The sequence below is a fragment of the Apus apus genome, chromosome 14 (assembly GCF_020740795.1).
Source record: "Apus apus isolate bApuApu2 chromosome 14, bApuApu2.pri.cur, whole genome shotgun sequence".
In the NCBI taxonomy this organism is placed as follows: Eukaryota; Metazoa; Chordata; class Aves; order Apodiformes; family Apodidae; genus Apus; species Apus apus.
In genome coordinates this window covers 15,052,564-15,066,117 of record NC_067295.1, presented here as the reverse complement: position 1 = coordinate 15,066,117, position 13,554 = coordinate 15,052,564, and the positions used below count along the sequence as shown (strand labels likewise).

The 13,554-nt window shown below is 57.2% G+C and overlaps 1 protein-coding gene across 1 annotated transcript; it reads right to left on the bottom strand.

Moving 5' to 3' along the window:
• Nucleotides 1-420: 420 nt before the first annotated feature.
• On the bottom strand, nucleotides 421-11,091 carry NLRC3 (NLR family CARD domain containing 3). Its single transcript, XM_051631906.1, has 18 exons — nucleotides 11,066-11,091; nucleotides 10,469-10,617; nucleotides 7,618-9,361; nucleotides 7,303-7,389; nucleotides 6,549-6,632; nucleotides 5,669-5,752; nucleotides 4,929-5,012; nucleotides 4,743-4,826; nucleotides 4,106-4,189; nucleotides 3,219-3,302; nucleotides 2,642-2,725; nucleotides 2,452-2,535; nucleotides 2,096-2,179; nucleotides 1,857-1,940; nucleotides 1,673-1,756; nucleotides 1,346-1,429; nucleotides 1,060-1,143; nucleotides 421-571 (listed from the first exon to the last, which is right to left on the bottom strand). The coding sequence occupies exons 1-18, from the start codon at nucleotides 11,089-11,091 to the stop codon at nucleotides 481-483; spliced, it is 3,189 nt and encodes a 1,062-aa protein (XP_051487866.1). The 3' UTR covers nucleotides 421-480.
• Nucleotides 11,092-13,554: the final 2,463 nt, after the last annotated feature.

Here is a 13,554-nt window from a genome sequence, read left to right as displayed (position 1 = left end):
CTTTTCCTCTTACAAACACCCTTCCCCTCCTCCAGTTATCCTGAGGGTTCTTTATTTCTCAGAGCCCTTCCAGATGGTTCCAGTCCTAAGCCTTGGGCTGCCTGACTCTTCCAAGAGGCTTTGACAGACGCTTCAGTCACCCTTGGCCAGCACCAGCCTGTTCTCAAGGGCAGGGCAAAGGCACAGGTCACACTCACTGCTTAGGACCCTGCTCTCCCTTTGGCATTTCACCCATTCCTTGAAGGTCCCACAGGGTCTGGATGAACAGGGACATGGTTGCACATCCTCCATTGAGTCTGGACCCTCCTGCACTGCTGATCCAGGGGCCCCAAGTCCTCCTGGCCTGTGCTGGGGAGCTCAGGAGCTCTCCTTGCCCCAGCTTTTCTCCCTCAGATGGGTGAGCAAAGGGCCAAGCAGCTCCCTGCAGAGGGACACTGGCCACAGGGACCCACTGGGCCACCTCACTGTGACCAGGCACCCTCACACGTCCACGACACAGTTGGGTGAGTTTGTCCGGATGGCATCTGAGATCATCTTGGCTCCTGACTGGCCGATGCGGTTCCCCTGCAGGCTGGGAGCAAAGAGAAGAGGAGTTCAGGCTTGGACACAAGGCTGAGCAGGATCCTTGGTGGGTACCAGAGGTGTTCCCCAGCTTTGCACCACCATCATCTGCATCCTCTCCACACCATCCAGGAGCTCTGGCTGGGATGCAGGTCACAAGGGAGCCCAGAAGCAGCCAGGTGAGACACTGGAGAAAGGCCCTGGGGAGCTGGAGGGACTAAGCCAGCCTCTCCCTCTGATGTTTTGGAGAGTAATTGGGTTTTGGGGTGGTTTTTCACCCCAGAAGCATCCCCACAGAGGAGCTGAGGGGTCTGGAGCTGTGCAGGGATGGTGGCTGTCACACCAGGAGGAGCCACAGGGTGCCCTTACCCCCTGCCCATTGGGGAGGTCCCCGTAGGGCAGCTGGGAATGGACAGTGCCAGTGGTGGGGAAGGTCACTTGGTGGTTCCCATGGTCTCCCCTGTCCCTGCCTTACTGTCCAGCTCAGGTGCCACTTACTTCACGTAGGTGAGGCCGTGGTTGCCCTTCAGCGCGGTGGCGATGCAGATGGCTCCATCCATGCCCAGGGAGTTCTCCTGCAGGCTGCAGGAGACAGGATGGTCAGAAAGCACCAGCCCAGGGAGATGTGACCACCAGGAGGGAATGTATAGCAGGAACTTTGAGAAAAACCACCAGCTCTGGGGTTTACCCCACTGAGAGCTGCTGGCCTGGCCATGTCCTTGCTGCTTCCTCCCAGGGAAGGTCTGGAAAGTCTGGTTCCCACCCCAGGGAGCTGGGTACTCACTTGAGCCAGCGGAGGCTGCAGTTCACCTTCAGTGCATTGGCCATTGCCTGGGCCCCTGTCACACCAATGGAGTTTCCTCTCAAGCTGCAGAAGAAGGCAGGTGGTGGGGAAGGACGGCCCAGGACAACAGCCCTGTGCTGTCCATGGGTGAGAGGAGGAGGTGGAAGAAGTGGCCCCACACCAGTGAGTCAAGGGGCAGGCAAGCCCAGCTTGATAGGCCATGATGCAAGGGTGGAAGCAGGTGCTGAGCTAAGGACCAGGGCCTTGGACACTCTCAGGAGGTGGTGTTGCAGCCATGGGGACTTGGTGGCTCCACTGTTCACTTACTCCAGGATCTGCAGGCTCTTGTTGACCATCAAGGCTTCTGCCAGGGCTTGGGCACCAGCTGCACCAACTGAAGCTGCCTGCAGGCTGCAAGAGAACAAGGACGTCGTGAGTTGGCCATGGTGTCCTAATTAGAGAAGCTAATTAGACTGTGATTCCCGGGCCCCACCACAGCCTGGATACTCACTGGAGATCTGCCAGAGTTGTGTTGACCTTCAGCGCAGCAGAGAGGGCAGCCATTCCCTCATCTCCAATGGCATTCTCCTGCAAGCTAAGACACATGGTGGGGACACAGGATGGACTGGAGCACATGGAGGAGGCAGCATGTCAAGCCACCTCCCCTGGAGCAGCGTGGGGGCAGAGCCCTTGGGCAGGTCCTAGGAGGAAGAAGTTGCCCAGGACCTCCCTGCCCATGTCCCCACTTACTCAAGGCTGGCCAGGCTGCGGTTGGACTGTAGTGCCTGTGCTAGGGCTGTGGCAGCTTTTGCCTGGATGAAGTTCCACTGCAAGCTGCCAACAGGAGAGAACAGGAGGGTGAAGCCCAGGGCTGTGAGGATGCCCCAGTCCCTCCAGGCTCAGCACCCATCTCCTTCCATCCTGCTGGAGGCTGGGACGTGACCCAATTGCAAGACCGCTGGGTCCATCCGGGATGGCACCACACACATCCCATGGAAGGGTGACCTGTTGTCACAGCCTGGGGGGGCTGAGGTCCAGGAGCAGTGTCCCTGCCCCGTGTCCACACAAGGAGCTGCAAAACCAGCCAAGTTCAAAGGGAAACTCACTGCAGGGAGGTGAGTGCCCGGTTGTCCTTCACAGCTAAAGCGATGGCCTTGCCGCCCTCATCGCACAGCAGGTTTGCTGCCAAGCTGGAGAGGGGGGACAGAGGTCACAAGTCACACGCACAGAGTTTGGGACAACTCCAGCAACACTGCCCAGCACCGTGGGTGCCCTCCTGGGGCCCATGGGACTTACTCCAGCTTCCTGAGGGTGCTGTTGGTCCGCAGGGCGTGGGCGATGGCGGGGCCCCCCTCCTTGCTGATGGAGTTCTCCCGCAGGCTGGGGAAAGACACAGGGCTGGGGAGGAGCAGCCAAGGCCTCCATCTCATCTCCCTCTCCCACTGGAGAGGGTCTCTGTTCCCTCCCTCTCCGTTCCCTCCCTCTCCGTTCCCTCCCTCTCCGCTCCCTCCCTCTCTGTTCCCTCTCTCTCTGTTCCCTCCATCACTATCTGTCTCCATTCCCTGCATCTCCCTCAGGATCTGCATCTCCCTTCCCTGTGCATCCTCCAGCCATGAGCACTGATGCCATCAGAGCTTTTTCCCAGCCTCCCATCCCAGCTCCCATCACTTCATTCCCAGACACAGCTGACCTGATGCCACCCCGAGGAGAAGAACCTAACGATGGAGAGAAGCCACTTGCACCCAGAAGAGGAGCAGATGCTGCTCTCAGCATCCCAGAGCACTTGTGGAAACAACCAGGCACAAGGAAAAGTTCTCCCATCCCACATCCCAGCAGCAGCTTCTGGCAGGGTGGCCGAAGGGATGTCACTTACTTGAGGCTGAGAAGTCCCTTGTTGGAGCAGAGAGCCACTGTCAGCGCCGTCACCCCAGCACTGCTGATGGAGTTGCTCTGGAGACTGGGGCAAACAGGGAAAGGTCTGAGGCCAGTCCTGGCATCATGGGTGGGTTGAAGGGTCGTGTATTTTGGGGGGAAGGGCCCTTTTGCCGATTTCATTGAGCAACAGGCACCTCCCAGCCATGGGAGACAGAGGGAGCTGAGGCTGAAGGACCAACTTTGGGAGCAGCCAGGCCAGGAGCAGCATCTCCTGCTCACCACAGCAGCCCCCTGAGGTGGCAGGGTCTGCCAGCACTTCAGGTCATCCATGTCCCCAGCCATGGCTGCTGGTTCTGCAGTTTTGGGTCCTTGTCACACCCCAGCAAGCTGGTGATGGACCCAGGGCAGGGCAGGTTGTCCCCAGGAGCCATCAACCCTCTCTTGAGTGGGGTGGGAGGAATGTTCCTTTCTGGCTGCTGTTCCCAAGGGGCAGGAAGGTTGCACCATCCCACCCTGACTCTGCGAGGCCCCAGCCTGTCACCTTCCCTGTTGGCCAATCCCCATCACATCTGAGAGGGAGAGAAGGCCCAAAGCTGCCAGTACCCTCCAAAAGCAGAAAAATTCCACATCTGGGTTGAGGATTAACTCCAGTGCTCCCATGGTGGAGGCAGGGCCAGCCCAGCTGCCTGGAGCTTCTGCATGGTCCTCCAGCCTTCAGAGAGCACGTGTGGTCCCACACCAGGGGATGTGGGGGTGGGAGAGACATGAGGAGGATCTGGGGCAGGAGAGGGAGTCTGGAGAGGGTGGGAGGTGCTGCTGGAGATGAGGAGGTTGGACTGGGCTCTGTTGGCCAAGCAGGGGAGCAGGTGTGGAGGAGGGACTTACTCCAGGCTTTGCAGACTGTGGTTCACCTTCAGAGCTTCAGCCAAGGCGACCGAGCCGCTGTCTCCGACTGAGTTGCTGGAGAGTCTGAGACACAAGAGGAAGAGCAGGTGCTACTGGGCAACCCCACTGCAACCAGCTTAGATCTGCTGGCAAAGAACTCATTGTAGCACTTCAGGACCATGGTTTAGGTAGGCATGATGGTGTTGGGTTGACAGTTGGACTTGAAGATCATAGAGGTCTTTTCCAAACTTAATGATTCTATGATCTCCTGCTCTTCTGCTCCAGCAAGAATCATGAATCTCAGCCTACATACACCTCTGCTATCCTAGGTTGGTTTTGAGCTGAAATAGCTTTCAATTGTATCCCCAGGGCCTGGAGACCTGCTGCTGTCCTCTGCTGGAGAGAAGATGTGGCCTCTCGTTTTGTTACATGGCTCCCTGCATCCCTGGAGGTATGGAGAGGATCTCCACGGGGTCGCTACGGTCCTTCCCTCCCACACCAACCCCCATGGGCAAAGCCAGCAGAGGTCCATCCTGCCCGTGTGGTGTAGCCCAACTCCCTGCCCGTCCCTCCTGCCCACAGATCCTGGGGGATGTGGTGCTGGTGTCACCATCCCTCCACCTCCTGCTGCTCTCACATCAGCTCCTTCAGGCTGCAGTTCTGCCTCAGCGCCTCCGCTATCTTCCTGGCACCCTGGGCTCCGATGGTGTTTTTCTGCAGGCTGCAAAGGTGAGGAGGGCACCCGTGAATCTCAGGGACCATCTCCCCCTTGGTGGCACCTCGGTCTGCTGGGAGGGGGAGGTTGGACAGCAGGGTCACTCACTGCAGGGTTGTGAGCCTGCGGTTGGTCAGCAGGGCCTCGGCCAGGAAGGTGGCACCGTTCTCCTTGATGGTGTTGTGCTGCAGGCTGCAGGGAGACAGGAGCAGAGCCACCACAGTGGGGCAAGGGGACATGCAGGGTGGTGGTCACCTGCCCTGGTGTTTGCTTGCCCCCATCCTTGGTGTGAGAAGGGCATCTGGACCCAAGCATCCCTGCCTGGGAAGGTCTTCTTCCCTCCTCTACCATGGGAGATGCCTCCTCCCATAGACTAGCGCTTTGTGAGCTTCTGTGTGAGGAATGGACATGGACACATCGAAGCTGAGAGGCAGGAGGATCCCAACATGAGGGAAGAGGGTCACCATGAAGGTAGTAAGGCAGTGGAATAGGTTGCCCAGAGAAGCTGTGGCTGCCCCATCCCTGGCAGTGTTGAAGGGCAGGTTGGATGGGGCTTGGAGCAACCTGGGCTGGTGGGAGGTGTCCCTGCCCATGCAGGGGGTTGGATCCTGATGACCTTTAAGGTCCTTTCCAGCCTCAACCATTCTATAATTCTATGAACATCTCTGGTCCAGGGCTGCCCTGGTTACCAGATCTCTACTCGTGCTCAGTGCCCAGCACAACCAAACTAGGTTGTGTCCAAGATCTTCTCATCTACTGCCCCTTGAGATGCGGAAAACTTTTATGGGCTTAGAGGGTGCTTGTCCTGTGGATCTGCTCCCAGAGGTGCTGTGGAAGTTGAGACTTACTTCAAGCAGAGCAGGACTTGATTTTTCTTCAGTGCATCAGCCAGTGCTTTTGCTCCAGAGGGGCCGATGGAGTTGCTCCTCAGGCTGGGCCAAGATGGGCAAAAGAGCCAAGGTTAGCAAAGGCAGAGTGGTATGTGCCCAGTTTAATCCAGTTCCCTCCATGTGGTACAATCTCAGGGACTGCTGAGGTGGGACATCAGGCCAGCTGTGTCCAGTTCTGAAGCCCCAGTGTAAGAAGGACAAGGGGCTCCTGGAGCGAGTCCAGAGGAGTCCACAAAGATGATTAGAGGCTGGAGCAGCTCTGCTCTGGAGCCAGGCTGGGAGAGTTGGGGTGTTCAGCCTGGAGAAGAGAAGGCTCCAGGGAGACCTGAGAGCACCTTCCAGGGCCTGCAGGGGCTCCAGGAAAGCTGGGGAGGGACTTGGGACAAGGGCAGGGAGGGAGAGGACAAGGGGGATGGATTAAAACTGGCAGAGGGGAGACTGAGGTTGGACATGAGGAGGAAATTCTTGGCTGTGAGGGTGGTGAGAGCCTGGCCCAGGTTGCCCAGGGAAGCTGTGGCTGCCCCATCCCTGGCAGTGTTGAAGGGCAGGTTGGATGGGGCTTGGAGCAGCCTGGGCTGGTGGGAGGTGTCCCTGCCCATGCAGGGGGTTGGACTGGATGGTCTTTAAGGTCCCTTCCAACCCAAACCATTCCATGGTTCTGTGATATCTCTGCTATGATAAGAATTACGTTTGCTTCTTGAGCAGTGGTGGCTTTGGGGGCTGGAAACCCTCCCCAGCTCTGTCAGGCCAGGTGGGATCCAGCCCCGCTGCAGCCATGGGAATGGTTCATGGTGGGAAATACATGCTTGGTAGGAGCTGGTCAAGGGGGGACACTTACTCCAGCACCATCAGGCTCCTGTTCACCATCAGTGACCTGGCCAGGGCTTTGGCTCCCTTGTTGCTGATCTCATTTTCTGCTAAGCTGCCCAGAAAAAGGAAAATTGGGTGTTTTTCAGGAGGAGAAAGAGGCCCTCCCAGCCCCTGGCGTGTCCCAGGATGCAGAGGAAAGCCACAGGGAGTGTTAGGTTTGTGGTACAAGCACACAAAGCGGTGGATGCTCCCGAGGTCTGCTCTCCTTGCATGGACACCAGGCAGGGGATTGTAAGGACAAGGGGGAAGGGGAGTTTTTAGACTTAACGTTCATTTGTGTTGTGAAGAAGGACCCCAGACCCCAGCGTGGGGAACTGCACAGCCCCAGAGAAGGGTAGGGAAGGGGCAACGTGAAGACCCATCTGTCTGGGGCCAGGCATCTCCCCACGTGGGGGTCAGGAGCCCGTCCCCACCATATGTCAGATGCTCCATGTGGAGCCTCCTCGGGTGTCCAGCCGTGACCTTGGGAAGCGGTTTGTTGGGATAACCCATGGATTTCTACCCAGGTTTCGAGGAACAGTGAGGAGGCAGCAGTTCCAGGAAGGCTGGGTGGGACAGCCTGCCCAACCACCATGAGAACACAGGGCTATGGTCACCGTAGCTGGGTGCAGGATATCATATGGGGCTGTCCTTGGCACCAGGAACCCTCTGGAGCCAGTGGGACAGACATTCCTGGAGGACCTTCACCCAGAGATGCCCATGTGCCTGGGGCTAGGTCCTACCTGAGCTTCTGGATCTGGCAGTCCTTCACACTCAGCATGCTGCCCAGCAGCTCCATCACGTTGTCCTTAAATTGGTTATTGTCCAGCCTGGAGAAGATACAAAGAAAGAGCAAAAGCAAGAATTTGGAGAGCAAAATGGAGAAGGGACTACTGCCCTTCACAGGTGGAAAAACTCAAGCACAGAAGCAGAGCTGACCTAGTGCCATCTCCAGGGCCTCTCTCTGCTGATGGACAGTATGGTGGGCCCATGTCATCTGGGGTTTTGTATCACAGTCCAGTGTCCCTGCTTGCTTCTCCCATCCAACTAGGACTCACCTGAGGTTGTGGCAGAAAAGGAGGTGGGAGAGCAGGCTCTTACAGACATTGTAGGTGAGGCAGTTGGAGAGGTTGGTCTCCTCCATGCAGACATCAGAGACCTGCAGGAGGTAAGCCAGGGCAGAGCAGTTCACAGGGGTGAGCATCCCAGCCAAGCTCTCGTTCTTCATCGCTTCTTCCACAGTCTTGGTGATCTCCGTGTGCTGGATCTCGTGCAGGCAGTGCATGATGTTCACTGTCCTCGAGGAGATCAGGTAGTCAGTGTTCAGGCAGCCCTGCAGGAAGCTGATGGCTTGGCTCCTGAAGCTGTTGTGCTCGTCCTTCGCCAGCAGCCACCCAGAGAGCAGCTTGTTCACCTGGGGGGAGAGGAGCCCGGAGAGAAAGCGCACAAAGATGTCCAGCTGCCTGTCCTCTGCCTGCAGCGACCTCTGAACGGCGCTCTTGAAGTGGTTGAGGAAACCCAACTTGGGCCAGGACATCCCGCTCTCCGTGAAGAGGTCGAATATCGCGCGCTTCGCCGCCGTGTAGTAATAAATGGCTGCCAGGAACTCCTGCATGGTCAGGTGGGAGAAGTAGTAGGCCGTGAAGGATTGTGTCTCCTCCTTGAGTAGGAGTCGACTGCACAAGCTGCTCTGCAGCAAGGAGAGGTCAATGCCATAGGCCTTCATGTCCTGCTCGTAAAACACGTGCTTCCTTTTGAGCAGCCCATAGAAGGCCAGCCTGCCCAGGCTGCCCACCATCTTCTTGCTGTTGCTCACAGCCTGCTCAATCCTGAGTGGTTCTCTTGGCTTTTCTGGCCAATCGCTGCTCAGAGCCATTTTAAAATAACAGGAGTAGATTTCTGAGAGGGTCCTGGGGACGGTCGCAGTGTCTCGGGATTGGTCGGTGCTGGTTTTCAGGTAATATCCAATTGAGGAGCCAGAAATCCAGCAAAAGCCAGGAATGGTGCACATGACACGTAAGGACCTGTTAGCCCTGATGTGATGGAGGACTTGGCCGGATAAGTCTTTGTTGTCAAGGAACATCTGGTCCAAGAAGTCCTTCATCTCCGCAGCTCCAAACCCTCGTATTTCCGTCATCCGGTCCACGAGCCCACTGGGAATTTGACTGGCTGCCATTGGCCGTGACGTGACCCAGACAGAAGCTTCCTGCAGCAGGTTGCCACGTATGATGTTGGTGATCAGGTTGTCCACTTGGATCTCCTTTTTGGGATCGGTGCAGACTCCGGTGTTGGAAAAATCCAGAGGAGTCTTGAACTCATCCAAGCCGTCGAGGATCAGGAGGGTCCTGGCGGCTCCTGCCGAGATGCAGGTTGGCTCGGTGATGTGGGGGAAGGCTGAGCAGATGAGCCTCTCAGCAGAGAGCTTCTCGTAGGTGTTGAGCTCCCGGAAGGTGAGGGGCAGCACGAAGATGATGTCCCTGTTGATCTCCCCCTTCGCCCAGGTGTAGACAAACAGCTTCACCAAGGTGCTTTTGCCAATCCCGGCCACTCCGATGGTGACCGAGATCCGAGGTGGGATGTTGACCTTGGAGAGAGGCAGGAAGAGCTTCTCCAGAGGGATGCTCTTGGATACGTTTCGTAGGCCTTTGGTGGTTTCAATCTGCAGGATGTCGTGCTCCTTCTGCTGGAGGTCGGTCAAACCTTCCACCAGCAGCAGGTTGGTGAGTCGCTGGAGGCGACCTGTCTCCAAGCCGTTCCCATAGTAGGTCTGTAGGCTCTCCAGGTGCTTCTGCACCATGGGTTCTGCACAGAGAGAAATGAAGCAGGAGGGTGAGGAGCAGGAGGAGGATGGTAACCACAAATGCTGCTTCACTTCTCTGCTACGCCCACAGAGGGGAAACCACACGGAGCCCATGTGTCCAGGCAGAAAGGCCCTGAGGGCACTAAGGCCCTGACCAGCCTCACCCATGGGCCCAGGAGTCCATTTAAGCTCAGCTCTGGGCCTTCAGCCCCTACCTAAGCTTCACTGTAGGAGCACTCATCTACAGCACCATCACACATGTGCCTGCTATGGACCTAGCTGATCTGGATCTTGATCTTTAACATCTGCACTTGCCTGGTGACCACTGGGACTGTGCCTGACCCTGGTTGCCCTTGCTGGACATGATCCTCAGCCCTGCCTCATTGCCATGGACTTGTCTGATGAGTTGGACTCTTGGCTGAACTTGGTGACCATCTCTGGACCTGTCCTACTCACCTGGCTCAGGTACCATGGCCCCTGATAAAGTGTATTTAAGCCTTCCAGAGAAGGCTGGAAAAGCAGATGGACAGAGCAGACACCAGCCAAGGTTGGAGCCTTCCAACCAGGAGGAAAACCAGGGAAACCTCTCCTGGCAAGGAGAGCCTGAAGATGGGGCAGCCACCAATGGATGGGGTCAGGGATGCCCTGCTGTCCTCCTCCTGCCACCCCGTGATCCCAGCCCAGCTGTTGGGAGTGACTGGTGTGATCTGGACTTAGAAGGCATTAAAGATTTCTCAAGCTGCCTGTAGAGGTGTGCTGAGAGCAGTGAGGGGCCTGGGAGGAAGGTCCCTCAGATCTGTCAGAGAGCTCTTGTCATCCCCTGGGTGTCTCCTCCCCCACCGAAGACCCTGAGATGGCACCATCACTGGTGTGGACAATCCCATTGAAGCTGCCAACGCTGCCCAGTCTGGTGCACATCTTGGGGTGCTCCAGCAAGCACCCACAGCCAGGACCTGTGCACAGACACCTCGTGTTGGGTCCAGAGTGGGCTGCCTACCATAGACAGTGATGTGGAGGTAGAGCTGGGAATTGGTGGTCTCAATGAAGGTCTGCAGGGACTCGGAAGCGTAGCTGCCCTTGCCAGCCAGGATGTCCACCACTGCCCTGACCTGCTCGGGCAGGGAGCTTGCCTCCTGTGCCTGGCCAGCCTCCTCTGCTGTGAGGAGGTCCAGCCTCCGCAGGTGGCTGATGATCTCCTCCAGGAACTGTGGTGAGATGGACCTCACCAGCTGCTTGCGGTAGCGGTTGATCCAAGCCTCTGTGGGAGAGGAGAGCAGGAGAGTTGGGTCTGGAATAAGGCCTGGAAAATGTTGCTCAGGGGTGGGAGGGGGAAGGCAGCAGTGGAGCACCCATCTGACTCTGAAGGCAGCAGGTGGTAAGCTAGAGGGACCTGCCAGAGTTCTCCTGGAGATGATGCTGCCCCACAGCTGTTTTGTGAGGAGCTGCTTGGCCAAGGCAGCAGGTATCAAAACTGGAGTCAAAGCAAGGGAAGAACACAATCAGGAAATGTCATTTCCTCCTGGAAACCAAGGCCATGAGGAGATCAGAGTCTGAGCAAGATAAGTTATCTTCAGAGACAGCCGTTCCCCCTGTGCCAGCACAGCAGTCCCCAAGCCCTTGTCAGTCCTCAGACCTTGGTGCCCCACGTTTGAATCCAAATCTCCACCAAGAGGATGGATGTTTCCAGCTGCCCAGCCACCACTCACCTTCCATCAGAGGCCTCCCGTGACATGGGCGATGCCTGGGTGAGGAGCACTGTGTGGGCAGCAGCACAGCCGTCCCATGGACCACCCCGTGTCCCCTCAGCTGGCTCACAGCATCTGTTGAGGCTCCTCAGCCTTTATCCATGTGCCTGGTGGAAGAAGAGAAGTATCAGGAGCAGCATGGGAGGGAGCCCACCTTGAGCTACTGTGGTGCTGATGATGGTTGAGCCAAAGGACCATTCATCAGGTTCTGGCTAAGACCAGAGTCCCTGGTGCTGTGACCATGGCAGAGCTGGGACCATCACATCACAGCATCTTCACCCAGACCTTCTGTGTCACAAACTTGGTGGCTTCACCACCACTTGTGCTGGAGCCTTTCTTAGGCAGACAGTGACTGCACTAATTGCCCTGACGACGCCCCTGTGCCATCTGGAGGTCACCTGGCGTGCACCCAAGTGCCACCTCTGCCACCGGAGGGACAGCAGGGCAGAGAACCACCCGTGTCTGCCTCCTCCATGCCATGGAGGAAGCTGTGGGAGCACAGGCAGAGCCACCAAGGGCCTGTTTTACTTTCAAACCCATCTTGCCGCCGTCCGGAGCTTCCGCCGGGGCTTGTGGAGCGTGGCCAAGACCACATCCTGTTGCAGAGCTCTGTGGATGCCCCACTTCTGGCAACACTGGTGGGTCACCACCCACAGAAGGAGCATCTACCTCCTCCCTCCCGGTGCTGCTGCCAGACCACGCCAAGGGCTTCATGTTTAGCTTCCAGGTGTTCCTGCCCACCAAGCCAAATTGTTTTTAGAGCAGAGGTGGAGAGTGAGATACTTCTGCTCTGGAGCCAGGCTGGGAGAGTTGGGGGGTTCAGCCTGGAGAAGAGAAGGCTCCAGGGAGACCTTAGAGCAGCTTCCAGTGCCTGAAGGGGCTCCAGGAAAGCTGGGGAGGGACTTCACCAGAGAAGACAATGACAGGACAATGGGCAATGATTTTAAACTGAAAGAGGGGAGATTTAGGTGAGATATTAGGAAGAAATTCTTCACCATGAGGGTAGGAAGGCACTGGAACTGGTTGCCCCAGGGAAGCTGTGGCTGCCCCATCCCTGGCAGTGTTGAAGGGCAGGTTGGATGGGGCTTGGAGCAGCCTGGGCTGGTGGGAGGTGTCCCTGCCCGTGCAGGGGGGTTGGATCCTAATGATCTTGAAGGTCCCTTCCAACCTTAACCATTCTATGATACCTCCATGCCTGATAGCACTCCCAGCTTCTCCTGTGTTAGCAGGGGGCACAGTGCTGCTCCACCAGCCCCAAAGTCACCTCCAGGAGTTGGCTGTGTCCAGAGGTGAACTTCTCAGCCTCAGGAGCTGTCTGATCACAGCAGTGATGCAAACACAGTGTCCCAGTGCCCTGGCCCGTGTCCTGGTCCAGCATCCTTTCCTCACCTCCACTTGGCCCACAGGAAGGTCTAGATCCACACAACTTCATCCCTTCACATACCAGCCAGAGGTACTGCAGGGAGGACCCTGCCAAGGTGGCCTTTGTCCACACCCACTCCTGAGTGGGACGTGGGTACCGTGGGGATTCGGTGCAGCCTCCCCAAGAGGTAACACTCACTTCCTTTGGTCAAATCCAGCCTCTTCCAGGGAGAAAGCACAAAGGTAGCTTGGCCAGGGAAGCTTGATGGGGTCTCTGGTCCATAGTTAGGTCCATCATGGTGCTAAGTGAAGGTGCTTGGCACATCCCCCTTGCAGACTCTTCCCCTCATCCTACCAGGAGGTCTGTGCTGAGGGTTGTTTCTCACACCAGGAATCTCAAGGGCTCAGCCACCAGCAGCAGCCCAGCCCTGGGGATGGTGGCCCGACCACAAGAGGGAGGACCAGGCACAGCATCTCCCAGAGCCGAGTCCTTCACGGACCTCACTGGCCAGATGCCTCATCAAGACCCCTTCACAGCATGTCCTACAGAGCAGGGTAAGTGTCCAAGAGGTGCTGGGTGACAAAACACCAGCCTGTCCCCAGGTTGTTTCACAGGGGTTTGAAGAAGCCCTCATGGGCTGGGAGGTGCTGTTGTAGCTGGGTCTGAAACCACAGCCTTTCCATCCAGGAGGGAAACCTGGGTCCTTCTGCTCTTCCCCAGCTCTGACCTCCTGGTTTCAGAGGTCTCAGAGCTCCCCCCAGCAGTGGTGGTGATCCCACAGCAAAGCCCTTTCTCCATACAAGGAGCAGCAGGAGCAGCTCAGCTTGCTCTTCACCCCCCAGGCAGTGCCTTGGTCAATTAAGATACTATAAATGAAGAGCTGGGTGAGCAATTCCCAGTGACATTTTCACCCTTTGATGTTTTCTTGTCTCTAACTGGCCTGGAAACTTCAATTAGATCTTTGCACGCAGCAGGTCTTCTCATCTTTCTCCCCAGGTCTCTCATCTTTGTTGTGCAACCAAGAGCATGGCCAAAAAGCAAGAGGGTTTGGCTGCTTGCAGTGCTGCTTCCCCACAGCCCTTCCTCT